Raw genomic sequence first — 27,965 nt, forward strand, 5'->3', positions numbered from 1 at the left:
TGATTTCTCTCCTGAAAAAGTGTAAAATTAAGGTCAACGTTGTTGATTGAACTGGTGTTCCTCATTTAAAGTTATATCAAATTGCCAAAATTAAAAAAAAAAAAAAAAACAAAAAAGTATACTTGGCCTTCATGTCAATTATAATTTTATGTATCAATTACAATGTATATTATATATGATTATACTAAATACTTAATAGACTCACAAGTAATTATATTAGGATTACTATTACAAATTTTTTTTATAAGCCATTCCTTCATATTACACAATCTTATAATTTTGACTTTTTATATCAAATTACATTATCCTTTTGTATTCTAGTCTTATTTAGCTGATAATGATAAAATTATTTTGTGTAGCATGTTTTATTATGTACATTTTTTTTTTTTTTTTGAAACTTTAAATTATTATTTCCTTATGTTAAGATGCGTGTATTCATGGTTTTATGCTAACTCCATGCATTAGTTATGTATATGTATATGTGTAATATTGAAATCAATAATTTTCTAATGTGGCAGTTTCTTTTTATGTAATGCAATGACCAGAATTTTTGAAAAATTTGTATAAAATGATCTCCGTTCAACATTAAATTTGTATTAAAATATATTATAGAACATATAAATATATAAAAATGTTTCCAATTTTTTTTACAATAATTATGTGAATTTCATTATCTAACTTACATTTTATTCATGTTATAGTAATCATTACTTACATAAAAAAAATTATTACTAGGCCATTAATAAATTAGAAATAATTAGGTTGGGGAGAAGAATTTGTATATTTCTTTAGTTGGTATGCATTTAAATTTAATTCTTATCAATGGGAGTATATATTTTATTGGGATGATAAAAATTCTTTGTTATATTATTAGCAGTTAAACATTTTTGTTTTATAGTTAAAATTATTTTATTCACAGTTATAAATCTCTATAAACATAATATATAAATATATATATATTTTTTTTATGTACATGTGTATAATGTAACTTAAACTGGCTTATAATAAATTATGATTATAATTATTATGAAAATCTTGTGTTGTTTTATTGTATAATTTTAAGTATTTTGTTTCCTTGTTATAGTTTTTGAATGATAAACTATAGTTGTTGATTATTGCTTGTGACTAGTAACGTTTCTTTTGAAAAATATTGAACCACACATTCATGGTTCATTATTTGTTTAGTATGTTGAACATGATTATGTCTTATGAGTTATGAATAGTGTATAATGAGGATTACCACTGACTAACCATGTACTCATTTTTTACAGGCCTTGATGGCTTTATTATTATAAAATATATGGTATAGTAATATGGAAATTTGATTAGAATATTTATTATCTTGTTTATTGTTGTCTCTGCATCAAGTTATATCACTTAGTCTATAAAAAAAATATTTTAAAACTAATAAACATATACAGTAATATATTATATATACATTTTTTTACATGCTTTTTTTTGGGACAATCATTCATATAACCTATCTTTAGATTTGAGGGAAAAAGTCTGTATACTGCCAGATAAATATTTAGTCTAATATTTCTGCTGAATGGGGATTTAAACTCATTGAAAATTCCCCTCTCCCAACTTTTAAATATTTTTAATTTATTAAAGTTTTAAGTTGATTGTATCTGGTACCATTAATCATTGAACTAGTCTCAGCTAATTAAATATGTTCGAGTTTTTTGAGTCAAGTCTATATATTTGTACTATTAGTATCGTATCTCGAGGTATACAACAAAATGAGCTTGGATGGATAGGTAGTTTCGTAAAAAATATGTATGATTGTTTATATAGTTTAAAGTGTTTAAAAAGTTCATAAATTATTTTAATTTTTTTAATTTTTAGAAATTCAATTAATTACAATGAAGTTTTGGGTAGAAATTTAAAAGATACAATGTTTAACAATTCAAATTGTTAGTTGCAAATTAAAAAATTATAGATTTAAAAAAATATATTTTATTTCTACTTATAATTTATGTTAAAAAAATGTTTTCAAAAACATTAATAAATTTTATAATAATGAGTGTTCGATAAAAGGTTTGCCTTATATAACATAGGTACCCATAATCCATCACAGAGTCTGGCTACTCTATGACGAGGAACATGACAACTATTTAATACTGCAGGAGTTGGATCGTCCGGTTATTTTATGTTTGTACCTGACTATGTCTAGAATAGTATCAACAAGAGTACAAATTAATAATTATGCATAACACAACTGTGCCTAATATTTTACTTGTTGACTTTTGTCCACCTCTACGTTGCGAGACCAGTGTTGCTAAAAATATAGTTTTTATTAAAATAATCGTGCCGGTATACACGTACCTTTAAAGTGTTCAAGGCCGTCGTCACTAATCGGCAACCAATATACCTAAGTTTTAGACACTTTAGTGCAGAGTTACATGTTATAACTTAAAATCATTCGAATATCTTATCTCTGGAGCCAATTCAATTTATAAACTTATACCTACGTAAGATATAGGTAGGTATACAGAATAATTATAATAACATTTTATGATATATCATTGTACACGAAAAGCGATTCTAAACGAAAACAGTTAGCCTATATCACTTCATGATACTTATGTTTTTTCGATATAGCAATTAAAGTCGTTTATTTTGTTTTTATTCTAATGGTTAATTTATTTTTTTTTGAAAATATTGTATTTATTTTATTATTAAATTAATATTTATTATTTGTATTTTATACCGTTCCGTTATATCATATTATTGTTTATTTATTTTTGAGTTAATTATTCCTTACTGTAAAATAATGTGTTCATAAATAAATAATATTTAAAATTAATCTACATATTTTGAAATTATTTTTTCAAATTTAATAGTTAAATTCATAATACACGTTAAAGTTTTCAGTTCTAATGAATACTGTTTTTGAATTATAACAAATTAATTAACATTGTTATTTAAATATGAAATTTTGTCAAAATATCTGTGTGACTATGTAAAATAATCTTGTTTGATATTTTTTAAGTTTTTTAGTTTCAGTATTAAGTTTTTAAATCTTAGCTAAAAAATAAAAGATTTTAGTAATTTTTGAAAATTTGATAAATTTTGTAAAAAATTGATTTTAAAATGCATAAAAATAAAAAATGTCTTATTATATTTTTAATGATTTTACATAGTTACAAGAACAACTTAGTGGAATATTTTATTCAATTTTTAAGATTTTCTATCAAAGAATAAAAAAAATAGTAATAATTAACATTTATAGGAAAAAATTTAAAATGTTTCTTGCCTACAGGCTACAAATAGTTCAAAAATTACAAAATATTTTTTAAATTACGCCATATATAGAAAATTATTATAAAACATTTAAAATAGGTTTCTACAGTTATACGTTTTTGAATGACCACTAAAAAGTAAAAACAAAAATCGTTTGAGAAGAAATAGTTATTTTACGGGTAAATTTTGAATGACGTAAAATTTGAAATTTAACGTTTATAAAAATTAATATCACTTTCCAGTAATTTATCTTGTTTTATTTTTTTTTTGTTTTAGCCGTTATAGCCTATAGGTATTAGGTAAACAAACTTAAGAGGAATTTTGTACAGTAGAAGCCGCTTATAAGACTCACGGATATAAGGTCCAATCGCTTATTAGACTCAAAATCGTTTGTAATGGTCCGGACGTATCCAAATACATTAAAAAAAAATCGGTTTTAAGACTCAACACTTCGGTTATAAGACTTAAATTTCGTAAAATGAATAGTAGAAAATAAACTTTTTTGGTTATAATTTAGAAATAAATTGGTTTTGAAAAATGAAATAATATTCTTGTTGATTATTTCTAGTTTCTGTTGGTACCTTACAACTAAAGAGCGGATTTTTAGGTTCTTAAAAGCTTAAAATATGATGCTAATATGTTTTAAAAAAACCCTAAAATATTCTCTAAATATTTCTTAAACTTGTAAATATGCAGATAATATGATTTGTTTTTTTCCAAAATAATTCAATAAAAACAATAATTAACTTATGTACCATTCCTTTTTGGTAACATAATATAGAATATTTAATTATAAAAAATATAAAACAGTTCATAGGTATATGAATATTTTAAACTTTTGTTAATTTTCGGCATTTAAAAAAATAATAAACAATATAAAAGTAAAAATAAAATAGATTTATTATTAGGAATCATTCTTATTACGTTATTATAAGATCGTAAGTACAATCACGGATTAAGAGTAACAGAAAGACCTACATTAGCAATTTGATTACAAACAAGTATATAATTTAATGATTTTTAATTTTTATCATTCTTATATAAAATAATTTTTTTTCCTAGAAAAAATTGTTGTTGGAAAATATCACGAATCGATAAATTAATAATGTGTAATATGATTTTTTATGAACAATAATAGAATAATTAGAATATATTCTAAAATATGAAAAATAGGCTAAATATTCTCCTAAGTCTAAAATATGCTTTAATATGCTAAATACATTTTTTCCCACGAACTCTGTGATGGATAAATCGTCCACATTTTTCACTCTCATAAAGCTGCATAAAACTAATAAAAATATGTAAAAACCTAAAAATCCGCTCTCTACTTATAATGTATAATAATTTTTATCGCAGATAAAAGTTCACATTTATCGCAACGATAATTATAACGATTATAATTTTAGTTTTTTTTATCGGGATTATTAAATGTATTCAATAATAAAGCATGTAATATGTAATATGTGTTAATGTATTAAAATCAAAGCAAAATATGTAGTAAAATAAAATTTATAAATACGTAATTTTTTTTTTCCATTTCGCCTATAAGATTCATTCGGTTATAAGACTCACTTTGTGCTGGTCCCAAAATGAGTCTTATAAGCGGCGTCTACTGTATTACATTTTAAAATCTTGGATATATGAAAAAATTTACACGAGAGCGGAAATGATTGTTACAACGGATCACTGACCAGGTAACCAGGATATCTTCACAGAACATAGTAAATAATATAATACAAATTTAATATACGAGCATGAATATAATATCATAATATGTATCTGTGTATACGAGTAACCCATCTCTCATCTGTGGACTGTGGACTGTTTTTGTGTTGCATCGTCCGTGGCTGTACAAGAGTCCAAGTTGATGTACAAAGACCTTAGAATTTAGATCATAAACACGGGCATCGATAATAACATTTTTGATAAGGCTTGCTTGTTTATGCTTTGTCTTATCAATTATTAAACTTTGCGGCATCAGTTTTTAGACTTCTTTCATCTTTGATTTCTCACTTGTGTCAAACTGTGAAACATCATTTGCGTCACATTAGTCTACTGTTTTCAGATAATTATTATTTATTCTTCAGTGTATTTTGACTCTTCAAAATGAATGCTCCTCCAACATTCGAATCATTTTTGCTATATGACGGAGAAAAAAAGTGAGTTTTATTTTGTCGTATTTGTATTGTTGATTTCCGATCAACTTAAATTACTTTTTAAATTTTAGAATAGTCAAAGAAGTTGATACTAAAGTGACAAATGCAGCGATTTTCACAGTTAATAAAGAAGATCATACTTTGGGAAATATGATCAGGAAGTAAATACTTAATAATTATCGACTACCGTACTTACCAACTATCATCATTTTCTTTATAATATTTATTGTTTATTAATTTAGCCAACTACTTAAAGATCCTAATGTTCTTTTTGCTGGATATAAACAACCACATCCATTGGAACACAAATTTGAACTTCGCATTCAAACAACGTCTGATTATACACCTCAAGATGCTTTAACTAATTCTATTACTGATCTCTTGGCTGAACTTTCTTTGTTTGAAGAACGTTTCAAGGTATTATATTAACACAATTAATTTCATATATATATTTATATTTAAATTGTTAAACCATATAAATAGTTTTTGTGTCTAATACTTTATCATCGAACTATTTGTGGAAGAGAAATCCCTTAACAAGTACTGAAATCAAAAATTTATTATTTTTAGGCTGCACTTTATATTTTATTATTATTTGATTGAACTGGTTAAGCTTGCATGTAATGAAAAATGTCATTACACGAAATTCATCTGTAGCTTACATATTTAACATTATCAATCACAACCCACATCTCTTTTGATACTATATTCAGTATATTACAATAATTATTTCCCTACAAAATTGGTTTTAGATGTAGAAGATTTGAATAGCAGTAAAAATGCTAGGACAAATTTGTATCATAGAATTTTTTTATACAATTCAAGTTAAAAATATAAGTGGATAAAATCAGTATATTAGATTTTTTAACACATAAGTCATAAATCATAATATAAGAAAAAGGTCATATAAATTGTTATAATTTTAATTTTATAAGTTATTGACTACTTTATATATGAGTAGTGAGAACTATTGTTTACTCTCTTTATAATGTACTTAAAAGAAAGAATGTTTTTAATTTTATTTGCTATTTACTGTATTATATTTTAATTTCTAATATTATTTTTACTATGTTTTATTAATTACCAATGATAATATTATGCTGCTATATTCATTAATTGTTAACATCTTTTTTCGTAGCTTGGGATTTCACCAAAATTTTTTATTCCTAGATTCCATTAAACATATTTTATCCAATACATTGAGCAATTTTAAAATATTTTTCTTTTATTGACTCTTTATTAGCTATTTTCTTATTATCTATACTATTATATTATTATATTTTGATCATGAGTAGAATATCAGATTCTTTGTATTCAACAACATTTTAGCTGTTTAAAAAAAAAATTATTTTGCTATTGATTTAGCTTTGATAAGTATTCTATGAATATTAATAAACAGTTATCTTTATGGGCTTAGAATATGTATATTGTTCTAAAAATCTCATTCTTTAGTTGGAAATATAATGCTCCACAGGGCCCATATGTTTTTTATAATTTAAGTTTACTTCATTTACAATATTTTGATAATTTACATTACATAATTTTTTAGATATAATTTCAAATATCCAATTATCCCACCAAATATATTATTGTACATACATATTATCTAGATATTATATAATAATTACAACAATTTTGTTTTTATTTTTTTTAGGAAGCTTTAAGAGAGAAAAAAGAAGGACTTGATTAATATGATTAAGGTGATATTATAAATTTTATATTGTAAATTATTAATATTAATAAATTAATTAATATTACTATGTAAAATTAAATTTATCACTTTTGGTTGTATAATGAATTTATTTTACTCTGTACTATTGAATATTTGCTTATAAATTATATTTTATTAAAATTTAAATTCAGTAGAAATGATACTCTTCAACCACCATATAAAAAATGTGTATTTAAATAATCATTATTGTAAAATCAAACAATATAAAATTAATTTGAAGTTACAATACATTTATAATTATTATTTTATTTTGGTAGATTTAAATTCTTTTCTTTTTAATGTTTTATGCAATATATATTTTAGAATTAATAAATAATTAAATTATATTTTGTTTACCTAATGTCAGCATAATAGCATAGGTATTTATTATATCTTAAGCTATTTGTTTTTAACAATAATTCATTAATCAAGCTATTGAAGTAAAATGTTTGGTTAATGTATTAATATTATAATTTATAATATAGTTTTTTGGTTATTAATTTCTTATTATACAAACATTAAACATAAACTTTAGGTATAAGTTCAAATATATTAAATATTTATTAGATTCAATACTAAGGAATATCAAATTAATTTCTAAAAACAAGAAAAGTTAGCGGTGTAATAATATTAATATGTTTTTGTTGATATATTTTTGAAGGTATTTATTATTTACTTAAGACAGCAAACATAACTTATATAAGGACTAGAAAGTATACATTTTATTATACTAATGTTAGAGTAGAAAATTAATTTTCACTAATTTAAAATTTATTATGAAGTTTTATAAAATAAATAATAAATCAACTATAACATTTAATATTATTTAGAAATCATTCATTTTTATTCTCATTAATATATAAATTGTAATTATAATAAGAGCTTATAATTATTGAAAAATTATTATCAAATCGAATTAATCTCCAACAAGTTCAACATTATTATGACGTGTGATAACAATTTCTCTACTTTTTTAAAATTGTTTTTATGCTATTTTAAATAATTAAAGACTATTGGAATTTTAGATTATTGTAATGAATGTAATTCGAACTCCATGATTAAATTTTGTACATAAAAAACAAATTTTATTGAAGACACAAATACAATCTGTCAAATCTTATAATATATTACTAAGTTTATATTATCACTTACTTATATTACTATTGCCTATTAGTGATTATAGTAATTTACCATTAGACACTAGTTATCTGTATGACTGTATATATAAAATAAACTGACTGACTTATAATTAATATACAGCTAAAATCATTATAGTTAGAAATTTGAAATGTTTATGGTACATTCATATCATATGTAAAGAAATACTGAAAAATAATGTTGTGAATTTTTTATTTTAAATAGGTATTCACATAGAGCAGAGGTTCCCAACCCGTGGTATGCGAAGAAATTTTTTTATTACTATTTGCATTCAATATTATTTAGTTTAGTTTATTTGATATTAGCTAATTTTATAAAATTATTATTTTATCAAAATAAATTTAATGTCGATAACATGGGGTTTGTAATCGAAGCAATTTAGAATTTTAGATAATCTATTCTTATCGATAAAGCGCATTCTTACAGTTTTAAGTGTTTTAACGTTTGTGTTATTTATATTATATTGATGACCTTGTAAAAAATAAACAACAACAAATATCACATTAATTTTATTTATTTAATTTTATTATTATTTATATTTATTATTTTTTTTATTAATTTGAAAATTGTAATTTAAAATTTAAATATTTAGATTTAACTAAAAATTATGATTTTTTTACTTTCATAAATATCAAATAATAAAAATGTAAAGAATTGAATGAATAATAAAAATATACGCTAAAAAAATTTGACTCCTAATTTAATTTTAAAATTGAGGTGGTAAGCGTATTGATTATAAAAGTGTCTGATGGTACTCGATGATAAAAAGGTTGGGAACCCCTGACATAGAGATTTGTTGGTTTATTAAAATAGATAATTTTTTTTTTTTTTTTTACCTAGGGTTCCTAATACTAATAATAATAATAATAAATAATAATATTTATATTTAAATACATATTAAAAAATAGTCACTTGCTATAAACATAAAATAAAGTAGTTATTAATTATTTTGGTTGGATTAATTTTTTATCCTGTATTTTATATTTAGTCAAAACCACCCAAATCTATGTTAAGGATTTGTGTAGTTACCTAAACTAATCTAAATATTTTAAAAATATTGTTGAATACAGTAAAATATGACATAAAAATAAATAAAAACATTTTAAGTCTCCACAAATATTTTTTAATCACAAAAAAATTACTAAAATCGTTTAGTAGATTTATATTGTAATTAATTCTTTTAAATTTCATTAAAATTTGAAATTCAATAAATTATGAAAAAATTAAATATATGTGTTAGATTTCCTAATTTCAGTTTAAGAGAAATATAGATATTCAATTTTTAACCCATAATTGTAAAAATTGAATATTTTTATCTACAAAATAATTTGTAAATTTTCAAAATCGAGAAAAAATTGGAAAATTTTAAATATTTATAAATAGTTTCGTAATTGTCGAAAAAATTTTGAAAATTTTAAATTTAATATTATTATGTTTAGAAAATGATAACATAAACATTAGATGAATTAAATGTTTAAGTATCTACGGTTTTTATTTTTGAGATGCAACAAAAGTTAATTGTTATTCCATGAGCGAATAATATATAATTTTGTTAAAATTTAAACTAAGAGGTTGATTTATCAAAAATAATTTAAGAATTACGCACAATTTTTTTAAACTTTTTGACATGTATTTTAATAGATTTTTATGTCAGGTCACCTATCATCTATGTATACCTATAGGCTATAACTATAGTACATTAGCACATTGCATTATACCACTTCAATAAATAATAAACCTAATAGTTAACTACTATTCACGACTGAAAATAATATTAAAATAAATCTTAGTTTAATTAAAAATTAAAATTAAATTTGATATCTTCAATCATAAAAAATATTTAAATATGCACTACGGTTAACGGTTCGTCATCCTAATTGTCCGGCAGATGGTGCTGTTGTGGTGATTGTTTGCCGGTGGGGGTATTCTTCCGTATGTGTTGTTATTATTTGTTATTATTTTTTATAATTTTTTCGGCACTATCGGTCTGTCTCTCTCTCGTCAACGAACCGTCATGGCCTCAACCGTTTCTTATCATTGGCGGCCCCGCAGTGCAGTGTGTGTGCACGCTCGTGTGTGTGTGTGCGTGTGACAAAATATTTCGTGTTAGCGGAGAGAAAAATAAAAACGACAATAATAATAATATTATAATAACGAAAATAATACGTCTGCCGCCGAATTTACAGAGACACGTCGCACACCGCCACCGCAGTGGTCGTCCATCGTTTTATATAGACCGTACTGGGTACCTATTGGTGTTTGTTATAGAAATCCTTTTTTCCTCTCTTTCCAGTTCCCGTCTTTTGAGAAATTAGCGCTGCACGAAATATGGTGTCGTTGTCATTGTTTGCCCGCCGGTTCACCAGTCCTCGTCGTCGACATTAAACTTGTCGCCGCTGTCCGTTTGGTGTTTTTTTTATTCGCCATCAGGACTCTCCACACCCAATCACGGAATGATCATATAGCAGCTGAAGGTAAGTCGTGTCAGTGTTTCTTACCTAATAGGCCCAAATGCTCGATATTCATTCAGTCACATCTGTTTTGTATACTTAGCTTCCCCAAGTATATCTCAGTTTATCGTTTGTGCTCACTGCCATATGTTTGTCTTGATGACAAGGTCTTCTATCCAAGTTCATTGCAATTCTTACTTTTGTTCATTTTTTAATGTTGATTTCTGCTTGGATAATATAATGATCTATTACCATGTGATTAACTTTCAATAATTAATGGCTTCCGCCTTATTTAGTATAAAATTGAACATATAAATAATATATATTTTTTAATTTTTCTTTTGTACCTATTCCTTAATCTGTATTATAAAATCTATTGATTCTACCAATATTATGCTATACTTACCTAGTATAAAAGTGCACAATGTTAGTTTCAGTTGTATACATTTGCACTTCAATGCCAAGTTATAATTACTGTCAACAACTGTTATTATTTTATCGTTGCATAAACAATATAATATAGCTTACAATTTCTTTAAACTGTTACGTACACAGAGATTAAAAGAAACATGTTAAAATCAGTTTGTGGTTCTAAAATAATATTATGTAAAAAGTTGTGTAAAAACTAAAATTCCATTGCTTTATTAATTTTCATTATTATTTTACTATGTAGCAAGATGCACAATTTATTATGTTGCAAATCAACAATATTATTCATCATTGATTGATAGAACACATTATTAAAATATGTATATTGTGATATAATTACTTTGTTAAAATATTTTTTTAACATTGATTTTTTTAATGAAAAATTTTAAAACCTATTGTTTTAGGTTTTTTAAATTAAAATTGTACCTAATATTTATATGGAGAATTCAATAAGTTAATCTACATATTTAGTTAGGTACGGGGTTAGGTACCAAATTATTTATGTACATTAAAATCAAAAAACTTGAATCTCTATATAGGTACCCTGGTACCCTATTATGTTAGTTCAATTCTACCATCTCATCCATCACAAATTTTTTTAGTGAGATTTACCTAACTGTTTTATTTTTATATTATTTAATTTATTTTAATATTTTATGAAAAATTTTAATTTATGATCAAATAGAATCTTACTATAAATTAATTAAAACAATCAATAGGTATGAATGGATAATTACATAAGATTAAAGATACACTGATAAATATATAATATACTGAATTAGTATTAGATATTAGGTAAATAATATATTGCATAGAACCTGTTTCTATGTATTTATCTATGCAATATACAATTCTTTTTTTTGTGCTTAACTTAATAGTTAACATATTTATTAAAAATTAATTTTGTTTATAATTCTGTATGCAGCCCATCAAAAAATAATTTTCGTCTAAAAATATAAGAATAACTTAATAATTCATTAATTTAATATAATACTTAGGTGGGTAGGTTTTAATATCCATAGTGTAAAGTGGTAGAAAGTAACTATTAACTACTTATTTATAAATTGCAGTAACTGGAAAACAATTTAGGTATTTGTCAAAGTATTTGTTTATTTAGTTACATAACTAAAAATAATCTTTAATATACGTTGTCAATAAAATTAAAAATGAATTTATTAAAAAAAAAACACTATTAATTGTTTTATATTTTTACTCGGGTTTACAATAATATTAAACTTTTGAAACATTACTACTGTAGAAACTTATGGAACTAAACAAATAAAAATTACTTATTTTTGTGAAACAAATAATTTCTTGTTCTCAGAATAATATGTTATAGGTACTTGGATATACTAGTTTCATTTTTTTTTTTTACTTATAAGAATTAATTCACATAACTTAATATTTTTAATAACTAGTAAGAATAAATGATTGTTAAATTACTATTTAGATTAATATAATAGTTGAATAACACACATTGTATATATTTGTTGATAGGTGAATTTGAGAATATTTAACTCCATACCTCAATAAAGGTTTTAATAAAATACAAATTTTAACTTTGATATTTTAATAGGTACCTTTTATAATCCCATAAAATATTTAAAGTAAAATATTTGTTCGAGTTATGATTAATTAGCTTTAACATGTGTATCTTTAGCTGATAGCCTTGCGCCTTGTGCATAAAAATAAAATAAAATATTAGTAATATAACGATGGTTGCCCAATAAATTGAAGAAGCATACATATAAGATATAACTATTTTAACTACATTATACGTTGTATTTAAATAAAACGATTGCTCGTTAAACATTTTATAGTTTACCCCGCAGAAAAATAAAATGATCGACTGTCTTTTAAAACAGCTGATGCATATTGCATCGTGGCGTGCCAACGATTTTAATAAATATATTTTATAGTAACATAATAAAAAATAACATTGTCGTTCGACGCGTGTCTTTAAGTTGAGCTTTTAATTGAAACGAAAAAAAATATGTTTAATCCAAAACTCTTACTCTGGGAACCATATGTTCGTCAAGCGCTTCTGAGTTCGAGATATATGCAGCTCCCTGCGAGATCGTGTAATGCTCGTGACAGACAGACGAAAACTTTTCGTTTTTATATTATTATAATTAGATAGTGAATAAAATGTGTTATATATTATCGTCAACTATTTATCGAGTTTATTGGGATTAGAAATTGATTGATTTATTGTTTACAATATTAATTAGTAGGTACCTAATTATAAACTGTATAGACGTAAAGTGCTTGTTTACATTTTCTTCATCGTGATATTTTCGTTAGAAAACAAATTATTTGACGAATGACACCACTGAGGTACTATATTTGTGTTCAAATTTCAGTCTAGAAATTTAAAATTTTTCTTAAAGGCATTAACTTTCACAATGTTAGTGTTTTTTAAAATATTACAAATAATTCTTTTTTAACATTCGAAGATTGTTTGTAGTTTTTCATCATGCCAGTTAAAACTTAAAAATACCTATAATCGGTTAATTTATACAGTACGATCGCACCCCTTGCTTGAAAAGATTATCGCTCTTTTTTATATTATTACTTGTTAGTAATATAAAAAAAATATAGTTAAAATTATTGATGTTCTTCAAAAAATTGTAGTATCCTTTATAAAAATTTCAAAAGTTAATTTTGTTGATTTTTTTTTTGTGATTAGTTATTACGTTTTTATACATTAAATGTAATTTTAACAATAGAAAAATTAATTAACCTCTATTTTTAGTAAGCATATTAAGTTTGATGGTCAATATTTTATTATTCCATCATATCCAAGTTAAATACATATTAGTTGTTTTTTAAATAAAATCGTTTTTTTTTAAATGTACTGAGGCTAACATGGTTATTTACACTTATTAAAATTTTATATTTTTTGTTCAATATCCAATGTAAAAAATAGTAGTAATTTTTTCAAGAATATTACATTAAAAAAAATAATTTTAATAATCACGGATATCTAACAAACCGCAATCGTTTCTTTGAGTGCAACACTCACAGAATTTATTTTCTACGGATGCTATTGCATCTAAACTATTCTAAACTATAGCTTTTCGATTTATACTACTTAAAACATGCGTAATCCTTCTATTCGGAAAAAATCATAAATAAATTTATCATACAACCATTGCAATCCATACGTTTCCGCTCGTCAAACTGTATCTAAAAACAATATTGCTGTGGTATATTATCCTATATATTATATTTTTCCGTTCAAACTTGCTATATTTTCTGATGGTGCTTCATATAATAACAAAAATATTAAAAATTGTATTAATCCATCATATTATTATATACTATTATTTTTCGCTATTAGATTTCCGTTTTTAAGCATTTTACACCTTTTTTAAAGAGTTTTAAAATTAGACATATTGTTGACTTCACTATTTATTAACAAAAAAATTGACAAAAAAACACGTCATTGTACAATCGTACTGTTAAATTATATATTATTATAGTGTTTCCTCGATCCTGTTAGAAATACTTTATCATGTCATGTTTTCCTTATTTACTACTGTTAATTTTTAGTACTTTAAATTTGCTTGAGTTCTACATATATTAAATATATTGAAAAAAGTACATGTACCTATGTTATGTAATACGTACACAATTAGTCGAAAAAAAAGATTATGCAATATAAAATGCATAATACATAATATTTTATACTCTATAGTATAATTATAATATATACTTTTAGTTGGTAAAATGTACCCGGTGTATTTACTTGCTAAAATTGAAAAAATAAAATAACTAAAAGGGTCACGAATTTTTAATTTTTTAATCAAGATTTGGATTTCAATAGTTTTCAATGAACATTTTTCTTGTGTAATATTTTACAACATTTTAAATAACTTAAATTAAATGTGCTTATACTTTATTTATGAATTAAATAATGTAAAATTTAAATAATTATTTTGTTTTTCAATTATAAATTATTCATTTATAATTTGATTAGTATTTATTGTTCACTACATCAAGTAAATTTATTTTAAAAGTAAAAAATGTAGGAAATCACTAATTAATATCTTATTTTTGATTTTTTTTTGTTGATAGCATATTGTTTTATAACAAATATAAATTGTTTAATAACTTTGAAACCTAGTGAATAAACAAAATAAAAGTTTACGTAAGATTTAATTAATAGCTACTTGAATATTTAAGTAAAATTAACAAAATGTTAATACATGTTATGAAAACCGTAAATTAAAAATTGCGTGTTTGATGATTTCTAGAAAAATAATTTCAATTGATACTTACCAAAATACTGTAGCAGCAAATAACTCATTAAGTAATGATCGAAATTAATTTGTAAACTATACACATCCACGTTAAAAACATTTCCCAAATTAATTAATCAACGTTATAGATAGGTATTTTCTAGTTATAATTAGTTTGTAAAATATGTAATTAAACTTTAATAGACTTCTTGAAAAATCAATATTTTTTCCTTTTTGTAAAGACTCAGTTGATTTTCTCTGCTCTAATACAGTTATAACTTATAAGTATGTTATAATATGTGTATATAGTGGGTATATTATACTATACTAATGAAGCCAACTAACATTTACAAAACACGTATCGTATAATGACGGTATTACCTATTATGTTTATACTTTATACGTTATAGAAAATGAGCTTTATCTAAATTTCTAAATGTAGTTGTATTTGTATATATTTGGCAGTTGTTTCAACAAAAAAATTATGATCATGTTTGGATAATAATATTGGTTAGTGTATAATATTATATAATAATAATATTATAGTGTGTACCTATAACTAGACGTTAGAGATAATGTAGTTACTTATAGTACCTTATAGTATCAATGCGCGACCGCCATCATATTACGCAACACTTCTTTTTATAAAAATGCTGCAATAATCATTACATTATTGTTTTTTTTTTTTAATTTAATAGTAATAATAAAAAAAAATATTAACAGTTCATTTTGAGGATGGCCGATGACTTTATCAAATAATTGCGTGTACCACATAATTATATGATAATCATAAGTTTTTTTATTGGTATTCGTTAACTAACATTATTAATTGTATGTAAGTTAACTTGTGTATATAAATGTTTGTAATTATATATGATAGGTTCTGTCAGTGTTTTTCGGTTGTTTTTATCATGAATTATTGCGAATTGGTTAAGGTTTAGGTTTTATTGTATAAAATAGCATTTTTAGTACCTATGAATGTAATACAATTTAACGTATATCATTTCATACTGAATTGCAATGCATTTATTAATTATTTACATTTTTCATGTATAATAATTCAGATCGAGATTTAAATAAAAAAAATTATTAATGAATATTTTAAAAGAGTTATAAGTGAAATATTTTTAACTTATAAATAATTCTACCTACTAACTATATTACATGTGTACAAAAAAAGATGAGAATATATTTGTTCTTTGTGATTTTTCTAGGTCTTGTCAATATAATATTTCATTTGCATGTGGTGTTCAGATTACTTGTATATCATAATATGTGTTCAAGAAATGATATTACGAGTAACTGAATTTTTTTATAAATATAAATAATTTTTGAAACATTTTTAAAACTCGAAAATTAAAATATATTGTCATTAATATATATATATATATATATATATAGGTACTATATGGTTTAAAATATAATTTGTTGACGTATAAATGCTATGTTATATTATATATTAATATTTAGTACCCTATATCATTAATGTACCTACTTTACCTTAACAAAAATACACGTTTTTAAAAAAAAAAAAAAAAACCAAACAAAGACTGTAATTGAAAAATTGTTGGAAATTTGAAATAACTCACACCATACAGAACTATATAATACGTTATAATATGCAGTTATTATATTCTTCGCAAAACATATTTTATACACATCTGAATTTTAAAATTTTATTCACGCTAGCAATTATTTAGTCACAGTTGGCCGTAAACATTTACATTCATACTGTTTGCTTAACTGTGAATATAGGCGTATGATCTGGTTTATTTAACAGATGAAAACACATAGGTAGTGTATTAAATTCCGTGTATGCACATATTATAATAAACTTTTGCTAAATATTTATTAAAATATTGAAGTAGGTTGGTAAATGATGAGTAGGTATGCTTATTTATAATTAATTATGTGTATAACACCAGGCATGTATATAGTTTAGGGTAGTATAGTTAGTTAATTTTTGAAATACATAATATGTTACAAAACAGTTTAGTATATAATGAAATAATATATTTTTAATTTATATTCGATATTCGTAATTATTTTATATACATTTAATCATACACTTTTATTGATATTTTGAACATTAGTTTAGTTAGTTATTTTCATTAATCTTGATTTATTTAAATTCATTAAATAATAAAACTAAATATGTGTTTATTAACTAATATTATATTTTCTTATTAATTAATAATAATAATAATTTTGATTTGTCATTAAATTTGTATACTGAGAGTTCGAAGGGTTATGTTATTATGTTTATTGATTATTCCATAGAAACGGAAACGTAGACAATTTATTGAAAATATTTTCGTTGTTATAACCAATGCGCCTATTGCTAAAACAAAGTATAACATAAAATATAGTATATACCATTTAAACTATAATAACTATTAAAAAATTATGCATATAATAAAGAGAATTGTATAATTTTGTAATACAATATTTACAAAATGTTTATATGTAAGAATGTCTTAAAAAAATTAACAATGATAGTTAAGCCATATGTACGTAAAGGAGAATATTAAATTAAATCTTAATGTATAGTTAATTAAAAAGAATATATACATATATTGTCGTAACTTGATTTTGTATTGAAAAAAATTAAATTTAAAACTGAAGATAACATTATTTTATTGTTTGATAAAATTATAAACAAATTATTATAAAAATGTATAACACATTTAGAAATTATAGCTTGTAGTTATAGTAAGGTATTATAAATATTTATAATAAATGGTATAGAATATCAATGATCATATTTTTCCAAGCAGACTTGTCACGTCTATATTAATTTCTAGAGTACTAAGAATACTCGTATAGTTTAGTTTATTTTCCAAAATAATATTTGCATAAATATGTTCGAATATTAATCTATCCTAACACAAATTACATTTAATTTTATTGCATCACAATATAATTCAGATATTCAGTATTACCTAAATATATATTATAAGTTGTATATATAATTATGTAGGCACTATATTTCATTAAGTTTATTTGGTTGTTTAATATCATGTTTAATTTTTTTTTTTTTTAGCAGCTTATGTAGATTTTTTGAAGAGTTATGTTAAACAGTTTGAGAGATGGTCAAATAAATTATGGAACTACTAATTGCCAGTCTGCCCATGTTCCACCTCATAATGTCGTCGCTCCAATACATCAAAATTCTCTTATATCGACCGAATCCACTACACCTGTCTATCAGTGGAATGCAAACCATCGGCTTGAACATTTATATGGCTTTCATTCCAGATATTATAATCTCGACTTTCCTACTCCATACCCGCCAGCTACTAATCAATATGTACCTGCAAATGTGTACGGACAGAGTTTGCCGCAATGCTGTCAACCGTGTTGTCGGCTCAGGACTCAAAACATACCAAAAGTATCCCCACCACAAGTGTTATATAACACAAGACCAGTGCAACAATTGAATCGATCTTATAAATCAAAAAAGACTTTAAAAACTCCGTGCTCCGAACAGTTCCTACCATACATTCCAAATGATTTACCAGTTAAATACGATACACAAAATTGCTATCAACAAAAATATAATAGTTCATATTTAAACAATACAAATTATTGCCCTCCAGCTAATAACTTGTGGATTCCGCCCGCAGCCAATCCTAACTGGTCTACTGACAAACTACGACCGATCAGTCGGCATACTAGCATGGTGTCGCATGATTTCAGTAGGGAAAAAAATTATCAAAGATTACCAAACTATCAAACTAACCCTTATTTAAAACCTACAAGTGCTACACATCATTTACCTTATAATTACATTCCACCTATACCTGATGTACACGACTATCGACCTCCTATCTATCATAATCCATTAAAAAACAACACGACTGAGTATGTATCGCACGATCATAGTTCTAGATTGCCTATTTCATCTCAAAATATTCAAAATATGTCTTCATTACAACAGTACTATAACACTCAACCAGTGCCTTATTCAGATATACAAATACCAAATAGTGAATCATTTAAACCATCTCAAATTGCGCCAAAAAATAACTCGAAGAGTAATTTAAACGTGCGTGAGTTTTTGGCTACATGGGACGAAGGAGAAGAAGAAATTGGCGAAAAATCTTCTGAAACAACAGAGCCCATAGTGGTACTCGATTGTATGACACTTGATGGAGATGCATTGACTAAAATTCAAGAAAAACTAAATGTTGTGTCTTACGAAAATTTAGAAAAAGTACTTAAAGAAAATCAAAACCCATTAGTTATAACTACAGAACCAAATGATATTAATTCTTTTAACAATAAGCCCAAATTACCATTGAAATCTAATTTTGAACCCCTAGATTACACCAAACGGGAAACTGGTATCATCAAACCATTTATTAATGAGAATAAAACATCATCTGAATCAAATATCCAGCCTGAAAAAAGTTATAGCGTTAATTTTGATGGAATGGTTGCTTGGTACGGTAAAAAAAATACAAACATTTCATCTACAGATCTCATTGAAAGATTAGCTGACAGGATTTTTAACCTAAGTAAATCGCAAGAAAATGAGGGCGTATCGTTTGGAACAGCAGCTTATACAGGACAAATAACTCAAACTAATCGATCCATCGAGAGTTCTGATAAAAATACGCCAAAATATGTTCAAGGTCCACAAATGTTTGATTTACAGCACCATGTAGACAAATGTATTGAACCTCCTATGATAAATAAAATCAGTTCTAATAAGGAAACAATTCCTAGAGTTAATTCTTTTGTTTTAAATGAAAGTAACAAATCATCAAATATTAAATCAAATAACGCAAGCTCCTCGTGTATTGTGGAAAATATAACAAAAAGGTGTTTAAATGTTGCTACTGAAGATACTACACCATGGAATTTAGACCATGGTGTCCAAGAACAACATTTAAACACGTCTTTGTATGACCATAGTGTTATTATGAAACCTCTTGATTTTTCTTCGCTTACCGATGAAACTAAAGGCAATCCTTTTATGTTTGAAAAAATTACGTCAAATGATATCAAACCAAATGACGGCATCAATAATCAATGCAATAAAGTATTTAATGAAAACAATAATTATAACTCTACAGTTTCTAATAACCAACATTCAATACAACAAATAGATACGGGTAATAGGAATTTTCCAGTTATAGTCTCGCCACATAGACAAGAATACAATGGATTTCATGAAAGCGTCATACAGAGGACTGGCTGCGATAAAAATAAACACGATAAAGTATCAACACAAACTGATTTTGAAAGCATAAATTGGAACTTATCAAATGATCTCGATAAAATTATGAAAAACACAAATATAGTTATGGAACCGTCTTGTTTACATGACAGAAATAATTATAATATTTTAGATGGTACGAACTCGGACAAAAATGTTTCTACTCGGTGGAAGGATAATGTGCCGTGTGTGGACTTAGAAAATTGTAAAACCAATCCTCATCATGATTCCTTTTTTGATGGCTGGAGTTTTATTGAAAGCTATGAAAATCATACTAGTAAAAAAATAATGAATACGCCTTCTAATGATAATTCTCACCACTCGTTGTTTCCGAACCAAATGAATTCTTTGGAAGAATCGACAAAAAATAGTAATTCTAGTGAAAATACCGATAATACATTGGTTTCAGTAAAAGATATGCCAACATTTTCAAAATCCAATGATTTATCACCTTCTAACCGACAATCACGAGATATTTTTAATTTGAATAATCGCATACCTGATTTCAGCGATGGGTTTGAATTACCAGTAATAAATGAACCACACGAGTATTTACAATTTAAAAAGGATGATATCGAACATCGGGCGGATGGTTCGATTTTTGAACATCTAAATGAACCTAAATGTATTACAACTCTAAATGATACATTAAATTATAAGAATGATCAGAATAAACTCGATTTTATTGGTCTCCCAAGTTTTAAAGAAAAAGAGCCATTAGCACCTGTATCTGCGCCTTCAAAACTTAATATTGTTAAACCTACTCTACGAGATCCTAGTCAAATGTATACAGTTATAAAACAGAAATTAAAATATGATAATCCATGTGTCAACAATGATAATGTAGTAAATAATAAAACTGAAAACAATTTAAAAGAACATCTAACGAACTCATTTAACGTAACGGATTTAAAATCTAAATATAATAGTGTGCAATTAAATCAATTTGATGTGTGGTCTGAAAAGTTTGTATTAAAAGGAAATTCAAATAGTTCATCTTGCGCAGTTGTTCAGTGTGATGTAGAAATTACACAATTCAAAAGTACTCCGGAAAATCGCAATTCTTTATCGAAATCAAATATGAGTGAAAATTATCAAGACAAAACTCTGATATTGCCAGAAAATACCAATTGTAACTTAGCCGCTGATAAAATTAATATTATCGAGCATGATAAAATTAACTCGAATGATTTTCTCAACTGTTTAGAAAGTACAAAATCAGATGACCAAAAATATCGAGATACTTTTGATGAATTTGAAACATCGTTCGGGTTTGACATACATTGTAATACCGAATCTAATAAATCTTTCCATGAAGATATTGTTGATAAGTGTTTTGAAGAAAGAATTAAAGATCAAATTGGAGATCGAAATTTAAATACAACTGACTCGATTACTACTTCCAACAGTAATACAACATCATCAAATAATACTCCGTTATCTTTTCAGTGTGATTTTCAGTCAAGTTATTTGATTAAAAATTATTTTGATGAAAATAAAAATAAAACAGTCGTTTTAAATCAAAAACAAACCAATGACCATGATAAACCAGATACAACTGTTTTTAAATATCATAATCAAAATTTACAAGAATTTGAGTTGCAAAATAATGAAAATATTCATTCAGTTATAAATTCTGAAAAAAACTCAAATTTCAACGTAAATAGCGATGTTGAAAAAATCCAAAATTCCAATGAAAATAATAATTCAAATTTTTTAAATAAAGTCGAGTCCTTTGAGAATAAACATGAAAATACAAATAATATTCGTAAAACATCAAGTATAAAAAAAAATAATTTTGATTATTTAAATGAAGAAGATCGTAATTTAAAGTTTGATAATAATAAAAAAAGTATTTTTGAATCTAAAATTTCTAAAGAAGTTGAAATTCATGGTTCTATTGAAGCTAACATTACTAGCCAAATAAAACAGAATGATTTGAGTACTCGTAAATCATTTCATATTCGAAAAAATTCAAATGTTGATTTCGAATTTAATAATATGGATGCAAATATTTTTGAATCAAATCCAAAATCTACAAGTATTGTGAGTCCGATTGGAGCTAATAAAATTAATAAATTAGATAGTCACATGAATAGTTTTAAGTCAAAATATAATTCTGATAATATAGAAAAAAATGAGCGCCATATTAATAAAAAAAACATTTTTGAATTGGATAATAATAATATTGCTACGCATAATTTAGAAAAAATTGATGAATTCGATTTTAATACAAGAATTATTCAAAATTTAGAAATTGAATGCTCTTCTGTTTATATTAATAAACCAACTAGCTCAAATGAAATATTTACTAATAAAAGTCAAATATTAACTAATGGTGAATTTGAAATAAACGATGTTAAAAACAAGGTAAAATTAAAAACAAATTACAAAAACACTCCGAGTATTCAAGAAAAACTACCAATTGAAGAAACATCAGATTTAAATTGTAATGATGATACTCAATGTCAAAATGTAATTGAAACAGAAAATATTAATCGTAAAAATAAAGTGGACCGTATTTTTGAAATTGGCTGCATTGTAAATAATTTCCAAGACAAAATAAACCTTGAAAACCCTAAAACACATACCGATTCTAGTATTCAAAATCAAAAATTAGAAAAGTGTAATTTAAAGAATTGTAATACTAGCGAAAATTCTAAAAGAAGTAATAATTCGGAAGTTGAGAATATTTTTGAAAATATATGTGATAATTTATCGACTTTGAATTCAGTAAAAAATGATGCTAATATTTTGGAAAATTTCTGTCAAGATGATACAAAATGTGGTGATGCTTCTAAATGTCTAGAAATAACTAAAAATCTAAGTTTAAAAAATAAAAACTCGAACGATGTTGTTGAAATTTACGATGAACCAAATATAGACGTGTTCCATGATGCATCTGATGAAACTAACCACGTCTTACTACAAGAATTTGTAAATAATTCAGCTGATCGTTTGACGACTGTTTCGATGCCACACAATGAATCAATAAATTATGTTAAAAACAAACCAAAGCTTTTAGAATATAATACAAATGAAAACCTAGCTATGTCTGTAGAACAATTTAGCAAATGCATTCAAGAAGGTGAAATAGAGTCTATTAATGAAACAAATAGGCAACCTATGAAAAACTTGACAGTCAATATAGCAAAGAGTGATGTTACATTAGCAATAACTGAACATTTTAAATCTGATTTAAAGAATGCTAACGAAAAAGATTATGCCTCTGATTTAACATTAAGACAAAATTCCAATGAAATGCACGACGTTGATGATTATAATAATTCTGGACCTTCTTTAATAAGTCGTGTTGAAATGACCCACCATCAAAATTCAAATCGAATAATTGAAATTAAAGATATTATGAATTATGAACCGAGTTTAAACCACAGCGAATCAATATCCCAACAACGTTCAGTGGAAATTGTTGAGGCCGTTGATTTAACTAGTGTTGGATCTAGTTCATTGAACCACAACGAACTAATGACTCAACAACCGATTGAGACATCGACAAATTCAACAAGCCCTAAACTTAATTCAGTAAACTATGATGAATCAAAACCACAACAGAATTCAAATGAAATTGTTGAGATTAAAGATTCAATTAATAATAGATTTGGTTCATTAAGTCATACTCAATTAATAAGCAAACAAAATTCAAATACAATCGACGAAGTTGACGATTCAATTAATTGTGAGTATAGTTTAGTAAGGCATAACGAATTAAAATGCCAACAATATTCTGACAAACTGACCGCGGTCGAAGTGTCAAATAGTTCATTAAAATATGATAAATTACAATGCCACCAAAATTTAAATGATATTAAAGAAATTGAAAGTTCATTTAGTTCGGGGTCTAGTTCAATAAATAAAGATGAATTAGAATTACAACAGAATTCGAATAAAATTTATGATTCCGAAGATCTGACTATATCTCGGCCCAGTTTAATAAATCAAGATGATTTAAAATACTATCAAAACTTAAATGAATTTAATAAAAATGAAGATTCAATTAGTTCTGGGTTTAATTTGATAAATAAAGATGAATTAGAATTACAAAATAATTTAAACACAACTTCCGAGCCTAAACATTTGATTATATCCAGACCTAGTTCAATAAATCAAGATGATTTAAAACACCATCAAAATTTAAATGAATTTAATGAGAATGAAGAGTCAATTAGTTCTGGGCTTAGTTTGATAAATCAAGATGAATTAGAATTACAAAATAATTTAAACACAACTTCCGAGTCCAAAGATTTGATTATATCTAGACCTAGTTCAATAAATCAAGATGAATTAAAATACTATCTAAATTTAAATGAAATTAATGAGAATGAAAATTCATCTAGTTCTGGGTCTAGCTCAATAAATCAAAATGAATTAGAATATCAACGAAATTCAATTGAAATGTACGAGGCTGAAGATTTGACTAGATCTAGACCTAGTTCAATAAATCAAGATGATTTAAAATACTATCAAAATTTAAATGAAATCAATGATAATGAAGATTCAATTAGTTCTAGGCTTAGTTTGATAAATGAAGATGAATTAAAAAAGAATTCAAGTAAAATTTACAAGCCCAACGATTTGATTAGTTCTGTATCTTATTCAATAAATCAAGATAAATTAGAATGTCAACAGAATTTAAACGAAGCTGACAACGTTAAAGATTTGAGTACATCAATGTATAGTTCATTAAATCAAGAATTAGAAATTCAACAGAATTCAAATGTAATTTATGATAACGAAAGTTTGATTAGATCTAGACGTAGTTCATTAAATCAAGACGAATTAGAATTTCAATATAATTCAAATGAAACTGACAAGGCTGTAGATTTGACCATATCAAGACCTAGTTTATTAAATCACGTAGAATATGAAAGTCAACACAATTTGAATAAAATTGTTAAAGATAAAGATTTAATTGATTCTGATGGAAGTTCACTGAAACACGATAAAGTGATATGCCAAGAAATGTTTGTAGAACCATTTAGTTCTAAAAATTCGATAGTATTTGAACCCAATATTCATGAAACAAATGTTGACACGTGTGTGGATTCAAAAAGCATTATCGATGACGTTAAATTACCAAAAGTTAAATTCATATGGAAATGTCATAATAGAAATATGATAAAAACAAATATATTTGATGAAGAGCCGGTTGTACCTTGTAAAAAATTGAAATTAGTAAAAGATGAAAAACTTATGACTCATCATATTTTCAATAAACGAAACACATGCTACAAACAGTCCACATCGTGGCGAAATATGTATAAACAAGAATTGAACTTCGAATCGAATGATAGTAATCGAAAAGAGAGGATCGAAAACACGGATATCCCACCAACTACTATTCATCCGGAAAATATTGTACAAATTGTCCAAACTCCAAATGAAGGAGAAAAATACAACAATAAATTTGTGTCGTTGCTGGATCGAATGTACGACCATGACGAAGAACGAAATGATGAAGTCTTAAATAATATCTCCGTTGGGGTCAGAGGTGATGTGATTGATGTTGATGAATTTAACGAATCTCTCAACACGCCAATCCCATCACCATTTGACGACTTTCAATCAGAAAACCCAACGCCAGAACACTGCAGCGGCGAAGTGTATTGGGACAAGTCACTGGAAGACGAGTACAAAAGTGTACTGCAAAAAACAATTTCAAAACTCGCAAAAGTTCGAATTAATGTCAGGGATAAATTCAATAGCCGGTTACTTGCTCGTAAGGTGATTGAAACGAAATGGAGAAAACGAGAATGGCGACAGCAACGGCTATTAATGGCTAACAAGACAGCGGTAGTAATCGTTGGCCATGTCGAAAACCCTGTCAAGCCCGTTGTTGCGGCAGTTGAAGTATCGACAAGCCCGATATACAAGATCAAGGTTCAGTTGCCCTGGGGTCGAATATTTAACATGAACGGACCAAAAGGAAGTCGGAATAAGACCAAGGATACAAAAATCGAGCTGGGCCCTGCTAAAGTAGAAGTGAAACTAAGCCGAACACCGAGTGAATGGCAGGTGGCAGCTTGTCAGCCGATGACTTCTCCCAAATCGGTAGTGATTGTCAGGCGGTTAGTGCTGCAGAGAGCAACTAGTCCTACCACAAACGATTGCGATGTCGATGACCACTACCATAATAATCATCACGATGATGAAGGTCATGGTACAAACGATAGTCGTTTGCATGAACTCTCCAGAAAATTACCTAAAATTGTTATCCGAAGAAACGGTCAGGACAATAGTTATACCAGTTATGTGAGTAGTAGTGGATTCGAGAGTGGTAATGTTGACGAAGACGGCGGTAACAGCAACAAAAACAATAGCAATAGCGGCATTCCTCAGTTGATGGTCCGGTTGGTGCGAGACCGTAAGTTGGATGCAATGGCCGTTGAGGGAGTTACTACTCTACACCTTAAACATCTTGTTCCTACTCGTATATCCGAATCTGAATTGGAAGCATCAATGGAGATGGACATGCACTGTGCCAAAAGGGCTCGATACTCGTAGATTGCAGTTAATACCACTATAACTATTACTACTATCATCAGTGTACACTTCCTTCAGTTACCACCACTGATTAACAGGTGAGTTTTGAATTTTTGATATAGTCATGATAATTTCCCTGTGCTATTCGCCATATGACTATAATTATCAACATTTTTTTTTGCAGGAAGAGTTTATAAAAAACATGCACTTTTTTATTTAAACTGGAAGGATTTGAATATTATGTTACCAATTATAATTATAACCTTGAAATCTTTATCACGATTTTTCTCTTCAATTGTTGTTTTCAATTTAAATTTTATATTTTTATGTTTTTGGTTTTCGATTTTATGATGTTGTTTCATCAATAACCTACATTGTAATTAGAAAAAAATGGATGATCCTATTGTAGTTATCATATTATATTTTTATTTATTTTTTGTTGATTTTTAATATTTTATTTAAAATAGGTATAATTTTTCGTTGGTGATCATAAAGTTTTATTGTTATTTGTGTGAGGTTGTAGTTTCGTTGTTTTATTTTAATTTAAATTGTTGATTTTTTTTATTTTTGACTGTCTGAAAAAAAAAAATTGTAAAGAACCAAAGATTAAAACATTGTTAGTCTAATTCGTATTTTAATAGAAACAATTGACTGTAAATTATAATCTGTTTATTTTAAACTAGAATCATTTTATAATTTGTTAAAAATTTGTATTTTAATCACTGCGATAGAGATAATTTGACCCTCCTTACACTTAACATCATTATATCTTATTTCTTGTTGTATTTTTAGAACAATATATACCTAATGTAGGTCCAACAGTAATCAAAACTAATATTTAGCGTG

At 25.6% G+C, this 27,965-nt stretch overlaps 2 protein-coding genes across 3 annotated transcripts; both read left to right on the top strand.

Moving 5' to 3' along the window:
* The first annotated feature begins 5,196 nt into the window (after positions 1 to 5,196).
* On the top strand, positions 5,197 to 8,719 carry LOC112595512 (DNA-directed RNA polymerase II subunit RPB11). The gene is made up of 5 exons (XM_025340765.1): positions 5,197 to 5,405; positions 5,474 to 5,563; positions 5,645 to 5,819; positions 7,057 to 7,102; positions 8,476 to 8,719. Exons 1-4 carry the CDS (start codon positions 5,353 to 5,355, stop codon positions 7,090 to 7,092), a joined length of 354 nt encoding a protein of 117 aa, XP_025196550.1. The 5' UTR covers positions 5,197 to 5,352; the 3' UTR covers positions 7,093 to 7,102; positions 8,476 to 8,719.
* A 1,557-nt stretch (positions 8,720 to 10,276) lies between these two features.
* LOC112601339 (putative uncharacterized protein DDB_G0282133) lies at positions 10,277 to 27,401 on the top strand. Of its 2 annotated transcripts, none has more exons than XM_025348914.1 (3): positions 10,277 to 10,745; positions 18,438 to 27,217; positions 27,304 to 27,401. In XM_025348914.1, exon 2 carries the CDS (start codon positions 18,465 to 18,467, stop codon positions 27,138 to 27,140), a length of 8,676 nt encoding a protein of 2,891 aa, XP_025204699.1. In that variant the 5' UTR covers positions 10,277 to 10,745; positions 18,438 to 18,464; the 3' UTR covers positions 27,141 to 27,217; positions 27,304 to 27,401. The 2 variants fall into 2 exon arrangements, with proteins under 2 accessions (XP_025204699.1, XP_025204707.1); XM_025348922.1 differs by having other exon boundaries at positions 18,441 to 27,217.
* Positions 27,402 to 27,965: the final 564 nt, after the last annotated feature.

Source organism: Melanaphis sacchari, unplaced genomic scaffold (assembly GCF_002803265.2).
Source record: "Melanaphis sacchari strain LSU unplaced genomic scaffold, SCAv2.0 Contig0_pilon_pilon, whole genome shotgun sequence".
In the NCBI taxonomy this organism is placed as follows: domain Eukaryota; kingdom Metazoa; phylum Arthropoda; class Insecta; order Hemiptera; family Aphididae; genus Melanaphis; species Melanaphis sacchari.